Below are 25,441 nucleotides of genomic sequence, written 5' to 3'. Positions count from 1 at the left end.
AACAAAGTGGATAGAAAGGTGTAGTTCAGTCACATGGGCTGTCTTGGGGATCACAACATGCAAGGATGTTGTAGTTCCTATGTCCTTGAAGTAAATCCATGCTGCCTCTATGAAGCCTGTGTCCCCACAAAGCATTCCTTACTTTCTTCAGTATATTCCTGTCTTGCCTTGGGTGTATGTTCCTGCACATTCCTCCCCAGAAAAACAAGGAGGATTGCCTGCAGGAAAGCACTGTTTCTACTTCAAATGGACATTGGGTAAGTTGGTTCAGACAAAAAAACACCTGACACCATGTTGTTTCACTCTACAGTTTGTTTGCTACATGTACTTGTATTCCCAAGGGTTTCAGCATTAATATTATGGGAAAATGGGTAGAATATTGAGAAGACAGTAAAAAGTTCTTATCTAAAATTAATTCTGGACCTGCCAATGATTTTAGAGGATTGCAGGACTGGGGGAGAGGAATTTCCCCTTTTCTTGACTGGATAGTTTGTTGATTTGTCAAATCTGTATTTTGGCACTTGAAAGAAATAAATTTTAATATGTGTGAATTTATTATCTCCCAGTATATTTCTAATAACTTGTAGAATTACTCACTACACTTCTTTTGGAAAATGCAATATATGCAGTCTACACTCTTCAAATTTTCTAGTCTTAGTAATCTTACAAGCTAGGCTAGGGCTGTAGATAAATCTGTTTCATGCATGTATTGCTGTGTTTAGTAGCAGTGTCAATACATTAATTCATTAGCATAAAACTAATACACAACAGAAGTAGAGGAACAGTGTTGTAGACTTCCTGCTAGGCAGAATTTCAGTTTCAGAGAGGGCTGTAATACCATTACAATCCCCACTGTAATGCCATGCAATATCCACTGGATTTCCCAGTGTCTTTCTTTAAAATTTCACTTAAAAAATGCTAAAATTAGACCAATTGAGAGTGCCTCCATGTAAATGCAAGAGATTTCTATTGCAAACTCAAATGTGAAATTAAGAAAAAGCACATTTAAACCTAGGGTCTTTAACCCAGGGTTTGTCTACACCTGATTTTAGTGCTGTTGTAAGTGAGGTCTCCTGCCCCAGGGCTGGATAAGGCCTGCCTCACCAAAAGTGAAATACCTTTGCTGTAAGATGGAGCCAATAATACCAGTTGAGATGCAGCCTACCTGTAAAGGGATTCAGCACCAATCTTGCATTAATTGCCTTGCTTTTGGTCTGCAGCTTTCTTGTGGTCAGCTGTTTCTAAATGTTCTGTACAACTTTTCCAAATTTTGATTTTCCCTGCTGAGTTTAAACAGTATATCTTTCCTTGAGACCCTGATGTTTTGTCCAGCTCTCACATTTGAACTGGAAAACTAATGGCTGTGCATAAGGCAGAAGAGGCAGTATAGAGGTGACAGTCTTACTGTGAAAATAAAGAGATGATGTTACTAAGGCACCTTTCAAACAAGAGTGGAAAAGATACCTCTTCTCACACAGCTGAAAGAGCAAGACTTCTTTTTTATCAGTTGCTAGGCTGAAAAAAGGTAATTATTACCCTACCCAAACACAAGAGAAACTCACAGAGAAAGATTTCTGACAGCCAGCAGTGAATATATATTCTCTTCTAACCTCCATTTTAATTCAGAACATATGTAGGTAGAAAATACAGTACAGATCTGGGCTTTGTGGAAATTAATTATGTGGCTTCCTGGAAGAATGGCATCATAGGTGAAAAGCATGACAAGAAGAAATTTCAGCAATCATTTGCAAGTTTTGCTGTAATGCCACAAAGAAGCACTATCATGTAGTATCCTTCAGTGGGGTGCTAAGCCAATGTGAGCATTAAAATTGTGAGCATTTTATTTATGAAAATGTTTAAGATAACTTCTTTTGTGTGTGTGTCTGTTTGAATCAATTTAGATCTGGTTGCACTGCCTGATTTTGGAGCAGGTGGTATGGAAAACTGGGGGCTAATGATTTTCCAAGAAGCATCATTGATGAACCTCCCAAGTGATGAATTCACAAGCAGGAAGGCAATGATTGCCTTAATTGTGTCACATGAACTAGGACACCAGGCATGTGGTAAAAAATTCTGTACATGTATTTGCCTGTGACATTGTTTCCTCATGGCTACTGGTTAATAGAAGCAAAATAATCACTTAACAATAGAGGGTGTGTGTGAGCACTAGAGAACTGAAAGCATATTTGATCGTATGTTCTGCTGATAAAGCAATGTTAAAAGTAGGTTCTCTCATCTTTCAGACTGCATGCTGATTGTACAGGACTCATTGATATGAAACTGTTAATGGGACACTTGGTTTTTTTCTTACACAGTACTTAAATGCCATGAGAGAAGATACTCTGGGGACATAGGGATGACACTACTGCCCACACAATAAACTTAGTTCTTTGTTAGGACACTCATACTGAGTTCATCAGTATCCTTTTGTAGGGGCAGTGCACCGTACATACTGCAAAGGGTATTTGTTTTTCTCTAAGACACAGCCCATAGTACAATAGAACAAAATTAACATGAAAATACTTTGTTCTGGATGTTTGCCCAGCCTTCATAGAGATTTCCGAATTCTTTCTTACTTTATTTGGAATGATAATACAGTTGCACTTCCTTATTGACAGTGTTTAATTTCCTGTTATTTGCTTGAGCAACAACTATTTACACTTAGTCAGTAAAATTAGCAAAAATATCTTAACTTGGCTAGTGCACATTTATGCCTTTCTGACAATGTCTGTAACTTTTCAGATCTTCAGATGAGCAGAGTGTTTTTACTGCAGGCCAATTAAATAAATGTCAGTGGTTAACTACAATCTATTTTACAATAAACTTGTACTTCTGGTTTTTAAGAATTAGCAAATAAAATATAAATCCAGAAATGATAGTTTTTTTGTTAAATATTAAATGCCAGATATGAGAACACAGCAGCTGTTTTGGAAGATTTGTACTTGCCACGAGAGGGATTTGCTGGTTTTGGAAATGGTTATTTCCCCAGTTTTATGTGACATTCCTTTGACAATTTCTCTTTGTTAAGAGCATGGAAATATGATTTTGTAATTGCTTGATTGATGTCCTACTTTTACTCATAGCCTGGTATGATATTTTAGAAATTTAATTTATATTGAGAAGTCTTTAAAATTAAATTTTCTATAAGAATGACATAATGGACTGAGGTTGACCCTTATGGTATGAAATTGTAGATGAAGCAATTTAAAAATTACTGCCCTCAACTTCTGACTTTTTCTAAAATATGCCTTTTTCTACTGAATTTCACTACTTGAAAGAACATTCAGCATTTTATTCAATTTACACACAGACATTAAATAAAGTTACTTCCACCTGTTTATGTGTGTTTAACCTGCAAAAGCTGTTTAACCTGCAAAAAAAGTGAAAACAGCACTCCAAGAAGATTTTGAGATATTTTTTCTTTCAATTTAAGTGGTTTGGAAATCTGGTTACAATGAACTGGTGGAATGATCTGTGGCTTAACGAGGGCCTGGCATCTTACTTTGAGTACCTGGGAGCCACCTATGTTGAACCCAAGCTTTCACTGGTAAGTGCCAACACTCACTAGCCAAGTTCCATTGTGTACAAAGGAAAGGAAGGTGCAGGAGATGGGAGTTAATCAAACAGTGCTATTATAAATGTCACTCCTGGGGGAAAGACCAGTCAGTCTTGGTTCTTTCCCTGTAGGTCTCCATCTGTGGGGGCACTGGGATTCTATCCAGCCCTCAATGGCTGGTGCAGAGAACAGGTGGACAGCTGGGATTCTGCAGTGGCAAGGAGTGGGTGTTTGGCCCTAGATCTGTCATGTAGCAAACCCAGATTTCTCTCCTGCGTCCTGTTGTAGCTAATGGTTTTCCTCCTCACCTGCCAGGCTCTTTTCTAATAATTCCAGTCCTCCACTATCTTTCCGAGGCAGAGATTAGGCTGGGTCATTTTGAGTCTGCTTACCCCAGTGGGTCCCTGGATATCTGGTTGTAGATAAGACAAATTCAATGCACATAGCTAATCCAACAGCAGGGTAGAATTCCTTCCTGTTCTGCCCAAATGGGAATAAGCATAAATCCCATAGCATATTAGAAGACTCTATCCATTGTTAAACTGAGAGACAGATGAATAGGGGCTGCTAATTGCAGCCATGAGATGCATGAGGTGCACTTGCCCCTGCAATCTTAAATGTCTGTACATGGTGCCATCAGCTTCTGAAGGAAGGAAGGGCCTTAAGTCTGGGCAGTTACTCCAGGGTGCTTTTTATGTGGCTAAATTGAAACACCATTTGTCAATTTCCTTTTTGCATTCACCAAAGCTCTTAATTATATGTTAGATTGGAAACTAATAAAGACATGCCAAACAATTTCTGTCAGGAGGATTTCTAGGTCATGGGATATGCCTACCTTCTTCTTTGAACTTCAACAACAGCTCACTTTATTCTCTGCAATACAGTGTCTTAATACCAGTGAAAAGTGTTAAGGTCTCTGAATTTTAAATTGGAAATAAATACTTGACTTTTTTTAAATTTAAACATTTAATTTAGAAGCTTCCCTTTCTGAAAATGAGCAGTTGTCATTTGTGTCCATAAAGTAAATTTTAATACTGGGCAATAATTCTGTTTGATACATTGCAGTTAGGTAATGTATCTTGGGAATGCAGATTTAATCACACAGGTGTAAGAGTATAGATCTTGCAGTTTTGTGGGTCATAAATGTTCACAGAGTCAGAGAATGGCTGAGGTTAGAAGGCACATGTGCAGGTCATCTTGTCCAGCCTCCCTGCACAAGCAGGGGCACAAAAGATCCAATTGCCCAAGGCTGTGCCAAGACAGCTTTTGCACGTCTCCAAGGATGGAGGTTCGACAACCTCTCGGGGCAACCTGTGGAAATGCTCAGTCACCTCCACAGTGAAAAAGCTGTTCCTGGTGCTCAGAGAGAACCTCCTGTGTTTCAGTGTGTGCCCACTGCCTCTGGTCCTGTCACTGGGCACCCCTGGAAAAGCCTGACTATGTCCCCTGCTCAGCTTCCCTTCAGGTACATACACTGGAGAGATCCCTCTGAGCCCTCTCTTGCCCAGGTGAGCAGTTCCAGCTCTCTTAGCCTGTTCTTACAGGAGAGATGCTTCAGTCCCTTCCCTGAGCTGTTGACCATGGTAGGTGACAATTACTTGGGAGACATTTTCTGAGGAGCCACTTTCCTTCCCCTTTTCTCACGGGGTGACAGCAGCAATGCCACACAGCTAAACCCTGGTACCTCCAGTAGCTTAGGTTTTAGGTTATTGCTCAGGGTTGCAGCAGAAGAAACAGGGAAATTAGGAGGAAAATGCTGCCATATTCATAGCAGAAATAAATGAAATACAGGCTTTCGGTTTTCAGTATTTGTTCATCTGCTGTTTAATACAGTTGACTTATTTTTGCCTGAGGATTACACTATAACTGACTGTCAGGCCCAAGCCCACAGTACTTTGAAGATGTAATATTTTCACTGGTCACTGATGCTGCATGTAGGAAATGTCAGGATCAGGTATATGGTCCCTTGTTCTTCAGTAGAAAGCTAGGGAGTTGCAGAGCTTGCTTATAGAAAAATTATTCATAATAGTGCTAATTCCATACTCCTCATTCCCTCCAGAAAATTAGTATCTTCTGTTCATCTCACATGACAAGAATTGTCTTCTTCTTGCAGGATAAAATCTTTTACGCTCATGTTGTACAACCTGTCTTAAGGGAAGACAGTGAAATAGCTCGATCACTGTCAGAGAGTGAAGACAAGATCAAAGGATCGTTTTCTTTAATGTCTCTTTTTGACAACATCACATACAGCAAGGTAAAAAAATAGAAAATTTTTCCCATTTCTTGCAGATTCTAAGCTAATGGTATAAGGTAGGTTTGGGAGGAAGTCTTGAACAAAACTACTTTGTCATTCAAAACGTGTTTCTGCTGCACACACAAATTTATTGGGTGTTGCAAATCTATGTGGCCATGAAGGAAGAGGTGAAAACATTTTTAATCTCTGTGAAATATGAAGTGTGGGTGTAGACCAACTAGCATCTCTGGAATATTTGAAAAAATATTGCAGCAGTAATTGCAATAATAGTTCATTTTTTCTCATACTTTTTTTTTTGTACTCTAGGGGGCTTCTATAGCCTGGATGCTTTCTGGTTTCCTGACTGAAAGGTTGTTCATCAGAGCACTTACTGTAAGTTTGAAAAAACAACCTTCTTTGTCTTGATTTATTTGAAAGAAACAAATTGCTTGCTTTGCCAATGGTTTTCACTGAATCTCCATGGATTCTCATGCTTCTCTTTGTTTCTTCCCAGTCCTATCTGAAAGAATTTTCCTTCTCAAATGCTAATCAAGATGATCTGTGGACCCACATACAGATGGTACTCATTTTATGTCTCTAGTATTCTTTTCCTGCTGTTTAGCCCAGTCCAAATTTAAGGCATAAACTGTTTGTAGAAGACTGCATTGGAATGTGGCTGTCTGTAGTGCAGCCTTTCTACTGCATAAAATTTGCTTTGCTAGCTCCTCAGCTAATGTCTTCTCAAGTGTTTATTTGGCTGTTGTGCTGCACCTGAGATCAGTGGGACTGAGTACAAGGAGTAGAGAGATGAGATAGGAAATCAGGACCAGGCAAAGTTTTGGGTTCCATGGTAATTACATAAGCCTACATGAAATTGCTCTGTAGCTTAGGTTTTGCTAGATCAGAGTGTGTGATGCCTTAGGCTTGATGATCAAAGATGCTGGTATGTCACAGATCCAGCAGAGTCTCTACTCAGGGCAGTAGCTCGGCATTTCACCCTTCAATGGTTTTGGCAGAGATCTGACTAAGAAAACATATGCTAATATTAGGTTATTTTTTAAAAAATCCACCTTCCTGGTCCTCTAAAGAAGGCTTCTTGTGTTTCAGATTCTGTCTTTAGAATGGGAGTGCTAGAATTTCAGATACACAATTCAGATATGTTTTAAGCCAGTGAAGACTGTGCCAATTCACACTAGTTTGGGCTCCAGCCTAATGTCTTTACCAATTTGTTATTACTAGTTCAGTTTATTATGACACTTAAAAATATTTGTTTTGCATCAGTTCTATTTGAATGAAATTAACTAGTCAAGTCTGTCATAGCCATAGAGATGTGTAAGTATATTAATGCTAAAAAGGAAAAGGTTAGCAGCAGGTTGTATGTGACCATGTTCACAGGGGTACTTGGATGAGGGAAGAGACGAGAATGTTGCCTCCATGTTCAGAAGGCTTGCTTTATTATTTTATGATATATATATTACATTATAACTATACTAAAAAGAAAAAGGACAGGTTTTCTCAGAAGCTAACTAAGCTAAGAATAGAAAAGAAAAGAATGATAACAAACACAGCTCTCTCGCACTCTGTCCGAGATAACCCAGTCCTCGATTGGCCATTAATTATAAACATCCAAGATGGGCCAATCACAGGTGCACCTGTTGCATTCCACAGCAGCAGATAACCATTGTTTACATTCTGTCTCTGAGGACTCATAGCTTCTCAGAAGGAAAAATCCTAAAGAAAGGATTTTTAGTGAAAAGATGTCTGCGACAGTTGTAGAATGAAAAATGTCATCTCAGTATTTCATAATTCCTGAAAATGGCTTATGCCTGTATTATGTCTTTATTAGGATGTCAAAAAGGTTCCTTGGAATTTGTTACATTGATTTTTTTGCATGAGCCAAAGACCAGCAAGCTGCTAAGCATTATTTTCTCTACTACGTTAGGAGCACTCCCAGAGATTCACTGAAGCAATATCAGTAAGTACCTGTTCATCACAAGCATTTCTAATTTCTCTTTCCCTTTCAGGTCGTAGATGCACAGGATGAAGTTCAGTTGCCAGCACCTGTAAAGCAAATAATGGATTCCTGGACATGCCAAAATGGGTTTCCAGTTTTAACGTTAAATCTAACTTCGGGAACAATCAGACAGGAACAATTTTTTAATAAAAACAGTAGAAAGAGTACTGATTCTTACAAGTATGTTTAGCTTGTGTTTTTATTGTATATTTATACCCTGTTTTTTACAGGAAATGCTTCAGTTACAACAATATGTTTTGATCATCTGATTTTTTAACTTATGGTTTTTTCTTGTGATGAGCAGTCAATCTGTTTGAGATTTTGCTAGAGTTTGCAATAGTTCTGCAGATTCTGCTTGTTTTTCCAAAAGGTTGCTTTCTTCTGGAATAGTGGCTTTTCCAAATCAGATGTAGGTGATGAGCGTGTTGCAGACAGGATTTTTGCCTGGCATTTTCTTTTTTCCTCATCCCTCAGGTATACGGTCTGGGGACCTGGATGAACCACACTTAGCTTCCTTCCTGTGCACACATTCCCAGTCTCTTCTGCCTGAAAAGGATAGAAGGGTTGCATTTAAATACTTAAGTAAATGACCCCTTTTGCAGAAAGTGCTGATACCTGAACAACAGTTTTAAGTTCTTGTGAGCATTGCTAAGTGTCTGGGGCTTTTGAAAACTTACTAGATGTCTGAAAATGATGATAGAAGTAGCTGCCTTTCGTCACCCACTTTGGAAACTCCTGGCTAGGGTTTGAGCATTTATGAAGAAGCAGTTTTTATGAGTCTTGGGGTGCATGGATGGAGTCCATGAGATGAATTATCATGCGAGGAAAAGGTGAAAAGAGCAAAATCCAAAGCAGTTTTTCCTTGGAAATTATGGCTGGTAATACAAACAGACAAAAGGAATTTTAACAAGAGTCACAGGGTTTCCTTTGCTCCTGATCTCCGGGAACTGTAAAGCATTAATCCATTCAATATTCTTGGTTAGCTCAGATAAGGAATTCTAAGTCACAAGTGTGAAGTCCTGTACAGTTAGCAAGCACAAATTACTGTGTGAATGTAAGAAAGCTCAGGATCCATATTACAGAATTTTTCTGTATTTGAAGCTTTCATCTCTTTTACCAGAAAGGAGCTTTACATTCCCTCAGAAAAGAAATTACAGTTGTTGGAAAGACAGTTGTATTGCTTTCCCGGAACCTTTTTTTGGTAGATGTGGTTCTGAAAAGTAGCTTTAAGGTCTCCAGAAATAGCGTGAATTGTAAAAAGTGAGGAGAATAAAATTGCTGCCTGGAGAAGGAAAGATAGAACAGAAAAACAATGGTATTGAAATACGTAGCACTGAACAATATTCTTGATATGAGTGCCTTTTAAAAGCTATGCTAAAGCTCCCTTTTGGAGAAGATAAATGCTGATCCAGCAGAAGTACCATTATCTGATGAGGTTGCATGCGGTCAGAGAGGACAGAAGGTAGATGGATATTCTTGTAAGATGGTACTAATCTGCACTGTAGTTTAGCATCAGCTAAGAGGGATTTTTAAATATACCAATTTTAATAATATCCTTTTATTTGTCAAGTAACACCTGGATTATTCCTATTTCTTGGATGAGAAATGGATCATCACAACCCTTAACCTGGCTAGATAAAAGCAGCAGTAAGTAATGTATTTGTTTGCACATTCTAAAACCAAACTGATGAGAACACTCGAAAGTCTTTTTAAAAAAAGGATATATTTGAATTAAATAGGGAGATAAAACTTTAATACAGAAATGTCTCTGTTTATCCATAGCAATGATTTTGTGCTACAAAATAGCAGTAGATTTTCCATTAGGTCAATATAATGTTCTTTTCTCTGTTGTATCAAACTTCAGTGCAAGCTTGAGTTTTTAATAAGACTGCACAACATATTTTATAAGTAGGGATTTCCACAGAAATTATGATTTTATAATTTTTACACAAATCCAAACTTTTATGTCCTCATACTTCGGTAATATTCTTCCCCCAATAGATCTCATTGGTGTTAATGACAGCTTTTGAATATAGACAGGACCTCAGCTGTGAAATATCAGAAAATTATCAGCTCGAGTAGTAGATAGAAGACTGAAAAAATTAACACTGGCTGTGGGAAGCAACCCAAATATTATTGCACATTAATACCTGTAACAACAGGAAAATTAATGTTTTCAACAGCATTTAATTTGTTTATGCAAATTAAATTTAAAATTATCAACATAATAGGATTTTTAAAGTTTTAAATTCTTACAATAGAAAGTGATTTTATGGGTGTATCCAAATAAAAAATTCAGTTCTTTCTGAACTCAGTGCTTTCCAATAGCTTTTTTCTTTTTTCTTTTTTTTTGAGAAAGAAGAAGTATATTCATTAGAATGGGGTAATCATTTTGCTTTGGCAATTCAGGCATGCATCAGGTTTTAGATGAGTAAAATAAGATGCAGAGACTAATGCAGTGGAATGCTTGAGAGCAAATCTTCAATATGCTGTGTGCATTGCAGCTCTCCACCCTCTGTTGGCAGGGGTTAAAAGTTACTTCCTCTTTTTTTTAGGCAGTAAGATAGCTTGAGTGATCATTAATTCGACTGTATACAGACAGGCAAATAAGAAAAAATGTGTGTATATTCCTCTGAACACAGGATGAATCTTGCAGTACTTGCTCTAAACACTGGAGTGTTCAGAGTACATTCTGATGGGTGTAGACTACTCACCAGTATGGACTTACTGTCTTAACAGAGTGTGCCTTCTCAAATCAGGATGTGAAAACAGAATACTCTTCTGATGAGGCAGCTTAGAGCCTTCAGAGCTGCACTGGCTCCTTCAAAGCACAGTAGGCTCTCAGGAGCAGTAAACCAGGCAAGAACCTATGAGTAGTGAGATGGAATGCAGGAGGAAGCTGTTAGTGAGTGATGTAACTCAAAAGGACTATGGAACTATCTTCTTTAAAAAAAGCATTTTTGATTACTTGTCTCTTGGTTAAACTTAATAGGTTTGGTTGTTTTTTTTTTCCTTGATCTGCATTTATCTGAATAAATGGAGATGGATGGTCAGTTCTTCTGTGAGGTGCTGAGCACTGTGTTTTGGAGCTGGGAGCAGCAGGTGTACTGTGGATCTGTACCCTGCAACAGGTGTGGGAGGATATTGCTCCTCATCCTGAGAGTTTACTGTTGAGTAAACTTCCTGAACTCTCACAGCTGCCTTTCAGCTAAAGGGCTGGAGCAAAGTGGGTCCTCAGCCTTCTCCTTAGAATCCCAAGATGCTCAGTACCTGAGGAATCATTGGCTTGTTGAAGTCATCCTGCTGGGCAGAGCAGAGATCTCAAGTGCACTGATCTCAAGTGCTTTTGGGGGATTCTTTTTGAGTCCAGCCTCAAACTTGTCTCATACCTCAGACGAGTAGCAAGTCCATTGTTTGTAAATTCAAAAGAAGCAGTGCATGGAAAACAAAATGATACATTCTAATGTCACTTTACAGAAATGTTTCCTGAAATGCAAGTATCAGAGTCAGACTATGACTGGATCTTGCTAAATGTAAATTTAAGTGGATACTACAGAGTGAACTATGACCAATTAAACTTGAAGAGATTAGCACGCTTGCTTGAAAATGATCCAAAGGTAAGATCATGTTTGTTTTCTCAAGCTTATGAGCAGACTCTTTCTGTATATTTTTTCAGGCAGTTTTTACCTGGAATCACATTGATGAAAATCTGGAATAATGACAAACCCACCATTGCACCACTAGTCACTGGCTTTTTGTAATGGAAGATGACAGGCCTGAACACTCTCATTTGAAGACATTTTGTCTTCAAATTTGTGTTACTGGCCTATAGTTCTTCTGCTCTCTTTAAATCTCTCTCAAGGAGCTTTCAGTATGAATGTGGGATTTCAGCCTTAGCAGGTACAAAGTAATTATGAAGAAGGAAAACTGTGAGAAAGTTTATTTCCATGTTTTGTCAAACCACAGTGTTTCTGCCTGTAGAATTAAAAAAAAAAAACAAACCAATGTGACTTTTTTTTTTTGTGGGTTGGTTGGTTGGGGTTTTGTGGATTTGTTTGTTTGGTTTTTTTGGTTTTGGATTTTTGTGGATAATTTTCCTAGAAGTTCCAATCAATTCTATTTGAGCTCTTTCAGTCCTCTGTAGACAGTGACTTAGAATAGATTGCATCCCACCTTTGACTTGCCATAGCCTGAACTGAAGGTGAAAGTGGTACAGAACAAATGTGACTTTATATAGGATTGCATGGTCTCAGTGTTGCCTAATCCTACAGTGAGCCAGAGGCTGCAGTAGTAGTGTCAGCTCATTCGTTTTGCTAACAAAAGTGAGAAAATGTAACCTTTTGACCTAATAGTAATCGGTACAATCTTTCTCTAGAGAGTCTGGACACAAGGCTGATCAGAGCATATGAAACCTTCCTACAGCACAGTGTCTTCATTTCTTCTAGGCTTCTTTCTTTCAGGGCATCAAGATGTTGGGTGTGTGCTGACTTGAGCACCATACAGGGTTGCAAAAATGTAACTCTGGGCCAGACAGGAGGGACAGGAATAGTCTATTAAGTATAGGTTTGATGACATTCAAACAAGACAGGTTCACAAGTAGCATGGGCTATTAAGGACAACAAAGGAGTTATTTTGGATTGACCGTGACAAGTGCATTAACTGCAGAACAGCTGTGGATAGCACTAACAGTAGGACTGCGATCACAAGCCTAATTTCTTGAGTGAAAACATTCAGCATGGCCAAGGATGCAAGTCTTACCATAAGGCATCCCTTCTGGGAAGGGTGAGGAGGACAGACACATCTTTCTGTGCCTAAAATTTTGTGTCAAATTCTCACAATCCCCAGTCATATACAAAATCAGGGTGCATTCTCTGCCTTATTAACCACAATTGTGCGAAGTGCCTTGGGTGGCACTGCGGTGAAACTGTCTGTTCTTTGTCATAATGCTTCCTGGTGGGAAGTGTTCTTGGTAGCAGTTGCGCAAAACTGTCTGTTCCTCATGGTCATGCTGTTTTTAATGTGTCTTGGTATCGAGAAGTGGAACGAGAACACGCAGCTTCCACCCAGCCTCACATTCCTACCTGGCGGATGTTGGCCCAAGACACCTGACTTGTGTCTGCTTTCAGCATCTCTGCTTTGCTTTATGCTTCCAGCTGTCACAGGGAATATTTGCTCAAGCAGTAAACTGCAGGGGCGTGGAACAGGGAGGGGACAAGGAGGACAGCAGTCCTGCCACAAGAGCATGAGATACATGTGTGTAAGCAGAGAAACAGCCATGGCTGTGCTTGGATCATTTATTTCATGGTAGTGATAGACATGCCGCTCTGCACCACTGTATTTAAACCTCAAAAGGGAAAAATGTACCAAAATTGTGTAATTAGGGTATTTTGAAGAAATGTGGCATTTCCATGTTTTAATTTCAATTACAGCATGCAAGTAAGAGGGGTCTTTAAATTCTCTGCTTAATGGCCTGTAGTTATATGTTTATATACAACGTAATATATAACTGTATTATGTAGCTCTGTGTACAGCACATATCTCTTAAAGCACATAAATAATTTCAGTTTAAAATTCAGGATCCATTTCTCAATGTTTTGTAGGCTGTTTTGATATAGAAAACCTGTTAGGGATGTTCTGAAACATCGTAAAGCTTTTTGTAAACTCTTAATGACATGTTGAAATCAACTAACAACACCAATGCTTTCTGCAGGCTATTCCCGCTGTCAGCAGGTTCCAGCTGATAGATGATGTTTTTGCATTGACAGAGTAAGTATGTTTCCAATATGTTACAGAAATTGATTCAAAAATATGATTGCACTCAAGATTTCTAGTTCTGCTTCCTTCATTCCTATCCACGTGTGCCTCCTAAGAATAACTGCTTTTACAAAATGGTTGGGAGTTACTTAATCCCTTTTGTTAGTGCTGAGTGATTTACTTCAAAATTTCTTTTGTTCCAGCTCCAAGGAAATTATTTTAAATAGTTGCATTGCCATGAGTTCTTTGGGGATTAACCTGTATTTAACAGAAAAAATACTCCAAATGAAGATTCTGAATCTTCCTTCATTTATTCTGGACTACCTCAACTGTGCTGCACTGTGTCACTCAAAACCTTTTTAATTTCTCTTTTTGAGTCATGACTTGGTTGTTCAGGTCTGTGGTGCTAAGGAGGTCAACAATTTTGTAGGGAGCTGAGAAGCATTAAGCCTCACTTGTGCCAGAGGTGCCAAAAGCATCAGACACCGATGATGAGGGTGTCCCTATGATGAGGGACATCAGGGATGAGGTGGCCAAAGCACACAGCCCTGCTTCAGGGCCTTGGAAGTACCTCTGACAGGATGAAGTAAAAATTCCCATTTCTCCTCCCATAAGAATGTAATTTTCCAGAAGAGAGCTCAAAACTAGGAGCTAACAAGAAATGTAGCTGTGACGTACAGAACTGTGCTGCTACATAAGTACACCAATGTCATAGACATCGTTTGTGAAAATCCTTTCTTAGGATTTTTTCCCTTCTGAGAAGCTTTATATATATAAACTAAGCTTCCCTACAGAAGCTTTCTGTAAACCCTTCTGTTTACATTTTGTTTCTGAGGCCTCAGAAACAAAATGTAAACAATGGTTATCTGCTGCTGTGGAATGCAACAGGTGGATCCGTGATTGGTCTTGTGTGGATGTTTGGATTTAGTGACCAGTCACGGCAGAGCTGGCTCCCTCTCTCTGTCCGAGCCAGCTGCCTTTGTTATCATTCTTTTCTATTCTATTCTTAGCTTAGCTAGCCCTCTGAGATGAAACTTTTCCTTCTATTTCTTTCTAGTATAGTTACAATGTAATATATATATCATAAAATAATAAATCAAGCCTTCTGAAACATGGAGTCAACATTCTCCTCTCTTCCCTCATCCAAGAACCCCTGTGAACACTGCCACACACGTGAAAAAAATATTTTTTTTCTATAGGGGGGTGCTTGAATTGGAATTTTTTTGTGAAAAAATGAATTCTATGCTTATTACACACTGAGGGACAGAAATACCATGCTGAAGAAGTTAATTCCACAAATAGTGTGCCTGTGAATTAAATGGTTTGACTTTTGCAATATTCCACAAAAGAACATGTAATGAAAATAAGTTGTTTCACAATAAAAATAAAGTTGTATTATAACCAAGACAGTACCTCTTAATTCTGATCCAGTGGGACAGACTGTCCTGCTGTCAATGTGTTTGTACCATATCCTGCAGACACAGAGTGTGCATGCTGCCATGCTTACTGCCATGATTGGCCTATTCCTGTGATAGCAGCACAGTGCTCCTTCATAGATGTTTTGAGAGTTCAGCTCCTAAAATCACCATTCATTTATATTTCTTTTATTTTTTCCAGTGCCTTTTCTAGGTTACTTTTCACACAGTATCCTGATGTTTTATTGTCTGCCCCACAAATAAACATATATGTGTGGTAGGTGGTTAATGTGAATAAGCATGTTAAAATGTGTGGGCTTTTTTGTTTTGTTTTGGGGTTTTTTTACATAGCTTTGGATATGTTCCAATTGAAACAGCACTTGAGCTAACAAAATACCTTGCCAGAGAGGATGAACTCTTCATATGGAATGTGGTATTATTAAACCTTATACCTGAGAATTTGGAAAGTACGCTGAAGAACCATGAAGTATATCCACTTTTAAAGGTATGACCATTTTGTTAGTTACCCAAGATATTAGACCATACAAATACATTAGTCTAAAATTAATCCTTTTTAAATTCTCAAGGATGTAGTGGTGGCTATGATTAGTCAGAGAGCTTGTGATTTCTGTTCCATGACTTTATCAACTTTTGAGGTTTTATTAAAAAGGAGGAGGTACTTAATTAAACATATTAGTCAATGATAAGTCTCATTGAGTCTTATCTGATCCTTATTGAAAAGCACAAATGCATTCACATTCCTTACATTAAGCTTCATCCTTCATTTTTTGAAACAGTGAATTTGGAAAACAGAACTGTCTGTCAGTAGCAAGTGAAAGGACCAACACTGCTATGTATAAAAGGCATATAGTATACTTGTGCTCTGTGCTTTGTACTGCTTTCCATTCACCTTCATGGAGTGAAAGAAGGAATAGTGTTTAGGTACTAAATGAAATTATTCTCTCCCATATTTGACTTACCTGAGGTACTATTTATTTCCTTGACTGCTATTTCAAGATTCCACTTATGTTTAAAGTTCAGCCCTACAGTATTAGTTGTCTTAAGTTCTAAAAAGTAAAGGTATGTTAAAATAAGTGTGAAGAACAGAGTATTTTCTGTTGAGAAGGGCTTTTCCCTGTTTCTCTGAGAATTTGTTGTCTTTCATTATAAGTTCAAAGGTCCTAGTGATGTGAAATGGTAGTGTGCCAGTTTGACGTACAGGTATATCGTATTTTAGACCCAGTTTATATTTAATTTAATGCTCTGTGTTTTCAAGACATTAATAGCCATAAATTTTTTTAATAGCCATAAACTTGTATCTAAACGAAAGTAATTTTTCTTTCCCTTCTTTTAAAAGAAATACCTTTTAAAGAGAATGTTGCCAATATACCATTATTATGCAGGTTTTATTCGTCAAAATGCTGATGCTTTGGAAGATGACTATTTTGCTCAGTAAGTATCCTGCTTTTCTTAAGAGTTTTTTCTGGTGTGATTGGATCTGATACATTGCAGTTTGCTCAAGTAAATTTAAACCTTATAACTTATAACCTTATAACCTTAAAACTTATAACCTAACTTATAACCTAACTTAAAACCTAACTTATAACCTTAAAACTTATAACCTTATAAATTTAAACCTTATATCTCTTTTAAATACAAGATCCAGGAATAATTCTCTAACTAATGTGAATGTAACTGAACTGTTATTTTGCTATTCTGTAAGTGTGACACCTTTGACAGGAACATAAAGGGTGATAGTTTAAAGATCATTAATTTTAAGGATCATTTAATTTTAGTGGTAGCTCTCGTTTGTCAGAGAACAGGCTCAGCAGGCTGCTGCTAGTTGAAGAAAAACTGACAGCAATGAACTTAAGATCTGATTTTGGGTCAATTACTAACTCTTCAAAATACTTCATTTTGCAAGGCCACTGCAGCCACAGGCTTAAACATCAGAGTGATTTGGATCACTTCCGAGGAGGATATAAACCACGCAAAAACCTTACAAAAATATAATACATTGGTTGCTTCACTATATATCCACTAATATTAATTCTGGGGACCATTTTTGTTTGTTTAATTATTTTATTAAAACCCAATTGTTCCTAGTAGAGGTTCTTGTGGGTTAATGGCATCATGTTCTGAAACTGTGGTGGTCAGGCACAGTGCAAGTATGCCAAATGTGGTATGCATATCTTTTATTCTTACTGTTTTAACTTCCCTTCAAGAGTGTATTTGGAAAAACTCTTGGCAACAGCGTGCTGGCTGGGCCTCCAAGACTGTTTGGATCTGTCATCTGAGCTGTATGCTAAGTGGAGGGACAACCCTGAGTACAAGTAAGAATGGTGATCTGCTCTTAGAGGTGTGCCTGTCTGAGGGAGGTGGAAAGTTAAAAGGCTGTTACAAGGGGGAGGCAGAATGAGAAATGTCTCTGTACACTGCTCTTATTTATTGCCAGAATGGTAGAATTTAGGGCAATTATGTCTACCCAACCTCTTCCTCTTCCCCAAATCCCAGCTTTATGTTGATTTCATAATTGCTGCTTTTTACATAGACTTAACAGGCTCGAAGATGCAGATTTTGCCACAAAGACCAAAAGCTGGTCCATGTGGCCCAGTCCCTTGCAGTAGTACAGCCTTGGGGTTGTCACATACACCAACTCAGCTTTTAAGCTTCTCTTAACAATACTGAGTGAAGTGATGTTTGCATGATACAGCCAACTGCCCATGGTGAGCCATCAAAGTGCCTTGCATGTTCTGTGTTCACACAAAGAGGTGCTGGGAATAGCTGTCAGTCCTTATGCTGGTACTGGAGCCTAGTGGTTAGGGGTCTGGTCTGTGACAATGGACTCTCAGGAAGAGACTTTCTGTATTCAACCATTGCATCATTGAAAAAAATTTACAATGTATTGAAATTCTTATTATCTTTTCCTCCCTCTTTCTTTTGATGTTTTTCTATGCAATAGTCAAATAATGTTGGCACTGGTGAGTGAGTATTTAAAGTTTCTTTTTATTTGTGGTAGTTGTGATAAACATTTCAGTTTTATTTGATATATGTTGATACATGTAGTTGGCTAAGTAAACTGAACTTGTACCATTATGTTGGAGTTTTCTAAAATAGTTTCATGGTGATCATCCTTATAAAAGCCAAACTGAGTTTTGCAGTTAGACTGAAAAGTTTAAATAGCCTACATAAATTTTGTTCCATTCTAAAGAGAATATTATTGCAATTCCACACTAAAAGCAACAGTGCTATGCTGAATTATCAGTCTATTTTCAGAATAGTCATCTTTCCCTACTAATAACATTTGAGGTGATGGAATACTACATACCTTGTTTGACCTGAATAGCTGAAAAGTCTGTGAAATACATTAGCTGATTGGGTTTTGAATTTGATTAAGAATATTAATTTTGCTGTCCTTCTTGACACTGAGAAAATTTCAAATGGATTTTACTGGGTTTTATGTGTGGAAAAAATGAAACTCTGAATTCGGTTAAGTTAAACATGATCATTAAAAAATGATCATGTTTTAAGGAGAAAACCCCATAGAAGATAGGACACTTCTTAGGTTTCAAGTGACAGATCACTGTTCCCATGCAGCTAATGAGACTTTACATACGCTGGGTAGGAGAGAAAACAGGCACAATACACTTTTGACCCATATTTCACAGACAAATCCCTTTAGATGCGCCTACGTTCTCCATGCTGAGAGCAAATTCATAGCAGCTGTTTTGCCACAGGTGGAACCCAGAAGGATTCTCACATCTGTGGAACGAAGTAATGCATTTCTGTTTCAGATTGGGTGATCAACTTTCAGCTGAACATTTCCAAATTGTTCTGGGCAGAACATAACTGGACTTAATACAGTGCATTTTTATCTGTTTCATGGAAATAACTAGAGCTGTAAACCCCAGCCAGTTTCTCAATTTTACTCTTTTTTCATTATAGGAGTGTAGTGAAGCTTGCTAAATTAATGTATTCTCTTAGATGCTGTTACTGGCTTGTCTTTTGAAAGAAGGAAACTACTTGGGGGAGGGACAGTATTTCAGTCCATTTTACTTTTTTACTAAAGGTTCACATATACTGCTGCTACTCTCAAAAGTTAAGAAATCGCCATGTTATTTCTGGATTGATTCCAAAAAAACAATGTAAAATAACCTGCCCTGCTTTCCAGCAGCTTTTTGCATCTTCACCAACATCCAGAAATGAGGAATCCTGACAGGCCAGTAATGTCAAATCACACAGCCAGGAAAGATGAGTTTATTCAGTAATGTCAAATCACACAGCTTATTCAAGATTAATAAGTCACACTCCTCACTTAATATACCCTCAAGCTCCAAAGTCCCTTTTTGGACCATACTGGATACCCTCTGGGAACTACACAACATAAACACCTTCAGGGCCCTCACAGAAGTCACCAGCCAGCAAACCATTGCCCCATAGTAGGCTGCCTGTCCAGCCTGCTTCAAATGTTGTACATCAGAGTTGCAGCCAAATGATACACAGAACTTGTCTACTCACATACAACTTTACACCTATTAATGAACATTTTCTAGCAACTACTGGAGCAGCTTCAGTAGCAAAATAAATAGCTGTACTTTGGCCAAAATAGCTTTACCCTGTTGTCACCTTACTATGACCTCTTACTGCAACATTATGAAAAGATTATGAAACAAATTACTAAACCTTGTAACTCAGATCTGTTAGAGAAGGATTCCTCACAGGGCAATACTTTAGACTGATGAAACTACCCTACATGTCATTCTTGGTGGTAAATCCCTTATGTCCCAGTAAATAGCTAGGTAAATGAATCCAAACTATTTTTTAAAGTAAATATAGAACATGCCTATGCTTTCTGTTAGTATGACAATGAAATCCCCACATCTGCAACAGAACTACCAAAATCCCTCCATCTTGCCTTTTCACTAACAAGTAATGTCTGTCATGTAAAACATCCAAGTCTCTTGCTCTTTCCTACTAGTCCTTTGTTTCCAAAACTTATGACTTCCTTTTCTCTACCTTGTACTCTAAAGATTGATGCCATATATCCTTCCTACTGACTCACTAACTCTGTTGGAATCATCCTCATTTTCTCTAGGATAATCTGCTGAAACTCAGGAATTTTTCTCAAATTATTTAAATTTGAATTTGCTGTTTCCAGTTTTGGGCCTGAAGAATGGCTTTTCTGACCAGAAACTTATCTGTTTTTCTAAGTGTATCCCCTGATCAAAGGGAGGGCATTTTTTACACCTTGATTTACAATCTTGGCTTAATGTAATAATAAGCAGACTAACAGTATGACATAGGGAAGTCAAATGTTTTGCTTATAGCAATGAGCCCCATTCTTCTGTAGGAGCATTAGTCCAAAATGCCATTAGCAGAAACTGTTTTCAGATAGTCTGCATAGTAGAACACTGCTTTCACTGAAAAGTGTTAACAATGTCTTAATATTAGGGACACATCATTGCTACAGGAAAAATTTCCTGTTCAGCCTTTGCATATGGAGAATTACACTGGTAATGTTTACATTTAGTTTCTGTTATGAAATTCATTGCCCTGTTGAGGACTCTTCCCTGGGGAGGGAGTAATAGGAGGCTGCCTGTTGCATGGAAAAATGTCCCTTCTGTTTCCTTCTGTGCTGCAAATGGCTTTTCCTACTGGGTGCATTTACTGAAGGAACTTAGAAAAGGTTTGTCTGGGATGATGCATATATGCATTAGTGCACTCTTTAATGGTGTGATCCATTTCCTAGGCTGTGATGGGGAACAGTGGCATTGACACTGTATGTACACAAAATACTCTGGTCCAATTGCTCTAAAAACATTGGGTTTTTTGTTTCCTTTAAACTGCATGCTTTTAAAATGTTTAAATCATAAATAAAGCAAACAGATTCCCTATCCTTATTTACACTGATATTTTATATTTGCATTGCTGTGTATCTTTTAACTGTAAATAAACATTTGGTTTCAGTTACGCATTTACAACAGGGCTTGTCTCTACAACAGTACAGTACCTTTAAATATTTTACCTTGCAGAATCCCTTTTCTAATTAGAAGAACAGTCTGCTGCTATGGTGTTGCAGTGGGAAGTGATAAAGAATGGAATTTTGCATGGGAAATGTACAACCATACTGACTCCATTGAGGAAGATGAAGACATCCTGCTCTATGCCATGAGCTGTGCCAAAGAGTCATGGTTACTTTACAGGTGACCTTGATCAAAGTATATCTTTGTGTATGTAGAAGTAAATAACAAGAACAAAAATACTTTACTGTGCAAAGCTGGTAGAGGTTTGCTTCCCACAGAAGCATGTGCCTTGTCAACCACTGGTAAAGTTTTAAAGAGTTTTGTTAGGGAGCAAGTATGAAAAATGGGACAAACAGCAATAAACAGTCCTTCTGCAAATACAACATGTGGGCCATCAGGTCTTAAGTCCTGACTCCATGGGGACCAACCAAAAAGTTAAGACATATATCGAAGAATCTTGTTCAAAAGTTTCCAGAACATAGTTCGGAATGCTGTGTTTATTTTCTTTTACTGGCATTTGTATCCTTGTCAGTAAAATGATGTTGAATTCTCTAATCAGTCATATTTGTAGTAGCTAAAGCATTTGTTAAGGGGTGGAATTTTGGCAGTGACGGTCTAAAGAATTATCATCCAAACATTCACATAAACTCCATGGGTCTAAAGGTGTGGAAATAATGCTTTAGTCCTTCCAGTGTGGTGGTCATTTGGGAAGACAGAAAAATATGACTAAGATAATAAGAGAATAAGATAAGAAATATGAATAAAGAGAATAAGATAAGAAATGTGGCAAAGAGATGCCCAACCGCCTATACTAATTTCCCCCTTGACCTATGATCCTCTGGCCTTTTTCTTGGAACAGGCTATCACCATTCCCTGATAAACCAGGAAGTTGTTATAGGCCTCTTCCTCCATATACTCCAGTAGCTGACAAACCAATCTGTTTTTTGAAATGCCACCCAGGGAGTGTTTTGGGGTGAAGAATGTTAAGATGTGCTTTCCCTGGCCCTCACAATTATGTCCATTATGTTAAACATAGGGCCTGCAAAAGGGGAGAAACCCAACTCTACCCATAAAGCAGCTGCCTGCAACACCCTATGAGAAAATAACTCTAAAAGGGTTCATTTGGAAGTAGGAGCATGCAAGGTAAAACACTGAGGCAAGACAGAGAATAATTACTTTTCAAGATGTTCAGGCATTCACTGCCACTGACGTCATTAGAAGACACTTCTGAAATCCTGCCTTAGTCCTCATAAAAATATTCTAATTGAGTCTCAGGGTAGGGGAACCTATAAACAGGTTGTTTTTGTGTAAAAGTGTCTCACTGGCATACTCTATAAGCTCCCTCTGAGTCACAATGAGGTGAATTGCCTGAAGGAGAAGAGCAGTCTGCCTTTCCAACTGGTAGGAGCAGTTGTCTTTCTGGTGCCAAGATAAGAAATACATCTGTGTCCATTTGATATTCTACACCCTCACTTTACTAAGAAGTGAAGAGTCCGTGTGCAAGAACAAATGCTAAGGACAAAACCCGAGCTGAATACACAGCTCAGAGTGACACCAACTTTGGTATAACCTTCCACATGCTCATATTAGTTGAGATAGGATTTTTTGTGTACTGGATTTCATTTCCAGATTGCAATACTGTATATTTCCATTTTAAAACACAAGTGAAAGGTTCACTTCTTTCCTGCTTTTCTAACAGATACTTGCAATATGGACTCAGTGACACATTATTTTCTTCCAATTGTACTTCAGTCATCATCTCACATGTAGTAACTAAGGATATTGGGCACCATATAGCCTGGGAATTTGTTACTGAAAATTGGCCGCTTTTAAGTCAAGGGTAAGCAACAAGTTTTGGTTTCCTTTAATTTCTGTGGCTCTTGGCTTCTTCCTCTCTCTTTATATTTGAGCTATGAAATTCAGGTGCAGATTGTCCTTCCAGGGATGGCTATTTGTAATGATTGATTCAATTGAGTATGCAGAGCAGAGTTTTCAGAGGATTCAACTCTGAATAGCATTTAATGCCAAAGAATAGCTCATCAAACACAGAAGACTTTAAAAATTAGTCTGTTCATGACTGTTTCTGTACTTTTAAGTACTCCTGGGAATCCTGACTCTAGAAGTGGGTTTATCCACTAGGATTCTACAAGCGGGAGTAAATGCTGTAAATTGTGGGTATAAAATGCTGAAGTAAAATCCTCATATGTAAATTATTGCTAACACTAGAAAAGGCAAGTTGTAGCAGATTTGTGTCATATCAACTTGTTCCCTTACAGAGCTTTTCTGCGTTCCAAATTTATGAGAAATTTGCTGGAAAATTGTCCCCTTATTTTCAAATGAAAAGAATAGTGCAAGTGTTTTCTTGTATGCTACCCTCAAGATAGCAACAGGAACACCAGCTTGTTAAACACATTACTGGTTAGTCTTTTTAGCTCAGTTTGGCTGTATGGCCTCAGAGACATTATCTGTTTCACGCAAAGAATTCATATTACCAAAGTACAAATACCAGATCTTTCTAGGAAATGAAAATGAAGGGTAATTATTGTATTTCATGCTGCTCAAATGTCTAAATTGAATATTAATGGTAGTTCTTTAAAAGAGGGAAAAGAGTCCATAGTTGCAAACTTCAGTTTGCATACTTAGTTGGTATTTGCAGCATAGTAAATAATCACTAAATAGTGTCAGTATTTTCAAATGAGATGAAATTTAATATATTTGCTAATGTGCTATTTGAAGGACCTTTATGTCACTTTTACAGATATGGGCATGAATTATTGCATGATGTACTAAAAGCCATGGGAAGATTTGTCAAAACAGATGTACAGATCCAAGAGGTAAACCAGAGAAACATTTAGTCTCAACTTCATGGCCAGTTTGTAAATACAAGTTTTGGTTCTTAAAAGGAATCATTAACCATAATGTTGATGTCTTCCAAACCTTCATGTTTCAAGCAGAGTCTCCACAAATTCTATCAAAACTGTCTCATTTTCCTCTATGAAATCTCTCTGTAGAGACAACCTCTGCCGTGATATCTACTGAAAATGTACCAGCATTTGGGCAGCTGGCCTGTTAGGTTGTCATACTGACATCTGTTTAATTCCTCATACTGTTCAATCACTGCTTATCCCAAATATTTATTTACTATTCTTCACTCCTCTCTTGTCTTTTGCCTATTAGACTGATGAGAAAGATTTCTTGTTCTGTGATTGTAGAACAGGCAGCACAAGAGGATTCTTCTACCCAACTAGTCCTAGACAGTGTGGTACCACCAGTACCAGTGAAGTTGGCTGCATTTGAAAGGATTTTTAGAGGAACAGCAAAAGGGCACATTCTTGATATGTAAGGAGCTTTCCCACGTTAGTGTAAATCAGTAACCTTGCCCCACTCCCTCTTCAGTCTCTGTCATCTGCCCCTTTTCTGTGCAGTTCTGTCTAAAGCATCTGTCAGGCACACAGTTGCTTGCTGCAAGTGAAGTTATGTGTGAACTAAGCCCGTGTTTATTTCTTCAGTTGCAGGTTTTTTATAATGCTACTTTGGAAGAGGATGAGAGAGAGGCTATTACTATGCTACTGGAATCTGCAAAACTTGAAAATATTGAAAGGAGAAAACTATTAATCAAAATTGCCAACTGGTTAGAGAAAAACATAGATGATTGACTTGGAAAACAATTTCCAGTATATTATATGTGATTCACTATCCTATTGGTATTCATTATATGCTGTAATTAAATGTAAAGCACATTTTTATGAGCTCTGTGGTTGTCTTTCCACTGTAAAATCTGGATAAAATGATTCACAAGGAAATCAAGGATTTAGTAAAAGAGGGTATAAACATATTTGCATCTTATATCTAAAATAATTTCCCCCCGAATGAGGTCTTAGGGATGCATTGCTAATAATCTAACATATAAATAGAGTCTTGAATATTTTGGGGGTTTTCTTCTGAATATTCAATGAAAGGTGTGCTGCATATTTGTGGCAAAATAACATAAGGAAGCTGAAAAAGTTTATATTCTGTTTTGTTTCATTTGTACAGTGGTCTATAACCTGTCTGCCTCCACTTCTATGTTCTTAAATTGCAAAGAGGACAATAGTTTAGAATAGTTCTGTGAAACATAAGCTTCACAATTACTTCAGACCTGTATGGAGGAAAGGACTACAGAATCCTCAAATTGTAATTTTAATTAAGAAATTAATGCCTTGTCATTCAAACTTTGTTTTTTCTCAGCAGATCTGTACTTAAGGTGTCTACATTTGTGTTTGATTAGGAGATGCTTATGAGGAGACCCTGATAGTTATCTCCATTTAGCATGCTTCAGCCCCCAGAATTGTCTTGGTGTGTGTGGACTGGATTATCTTTGGATAAAATTTATCTTGGAGATGATGTGTGTGACATTTGAGGGTCATTTTGTCCATGGCACCAATGTGCAAAGCCTAGTCTAAACTA

General features: G+C 37.9%; 1 protein-coding gene across 1 annotated transcript in view; it reads left to right on the top strand.

Moving 5' to 3' along the window:
• The window catches only part of LVRN (laeverin), a 34,812-nt gene extending 10,003 nt beyond the window's left edge, over nucleotides 1–24,809 (top strand). Inside the window, exons 5-20 of the mRNA XM_054652510.2 lie at nucleotides 1,902–2,056; nucleotides 3,434–3,547; nucleotides 5,670–5,810; nucleotides 6,117–6,182; nucleotides 6,304–6,369; nucleotides 7,814–7,983; nucleotides 9,374–9,450; nucleotides 11,281–11,420; nucleotides 13,514–13,569; nucleotides 15,324–15,477; nucleotides 16,330–16,424; nucleotides 17,198–17,305; nucleotides 21,005–21,175; nucleotides 22,695–22,835; nucleotides 23,754–23,829; nucleotides 24,505–24,809. Of these exons, the coding sequence (XP_054508485.2) occupies nucleotides 1,902–2,056; nucleotides 3,434–3,547; nucleotides 5,670–5,810; nucleotides 6,117–6,182; nucleotides 6,304–6,369; nucleotides 7,814–7,983; nucleotides 9,374–9,450; nucleotides 11,281–11,420; nucleotides 13,514–13,569; nucleotides 15,324–15,477; nucleotides 16,330–16,424; nucleotides 17,198–17,305; nucleotides 21,005–21,175; nucleotides 22,695–22,835; nucleotides 23,754–23,829; nucleotides 24,505–24,651 (1,877 nt within the window). The 3' untranslated portion in view covers nucleotides 24,652–24,809. The remainder of the gene's footprint in view (nucleotides 1–1,901; nucleotides 2,057–3,433; nucleotides 3,548–5,669; nucleotides 5,811–6,116; nucleotides 6,183–6,303; nucleotides 6,370–7,813; nucleotides 7,984–9,373; nucleotides 9,451–11,280; nucleotides 11,421–13,513; nucleotides 13,570–15,323; nucleotides 15,478–16,329; nucleotides 16,425–17,197; nucleotides 17,306–21,004; nucleotides 21,176–22,694; nucleotides 22,836–23,753; nucleotides 23,830–24,504) is intronic.
• Nucleotides 24,810–25,441: the final 632 nt, after the last annotated feature.

The sequence above is a fragment of the Agelaius phoeniceus genome, chromosome Z (assembly GCF_051311805.1).
Source record: "Agelaius phoeniceus isolate bAgePho1 chromosome Z, bAgePho1.hap1, whole genome shotgun sequence".
Lineage (NCBI taxonomy): Eukaryota > Metazoa > Chordata > Aves > Passeriformes > Icteridae > Agelaius > Agelaius phoeniceus.
This window is presented reverse-complemented; position numbering and strand designations above follow the sequence as displayed.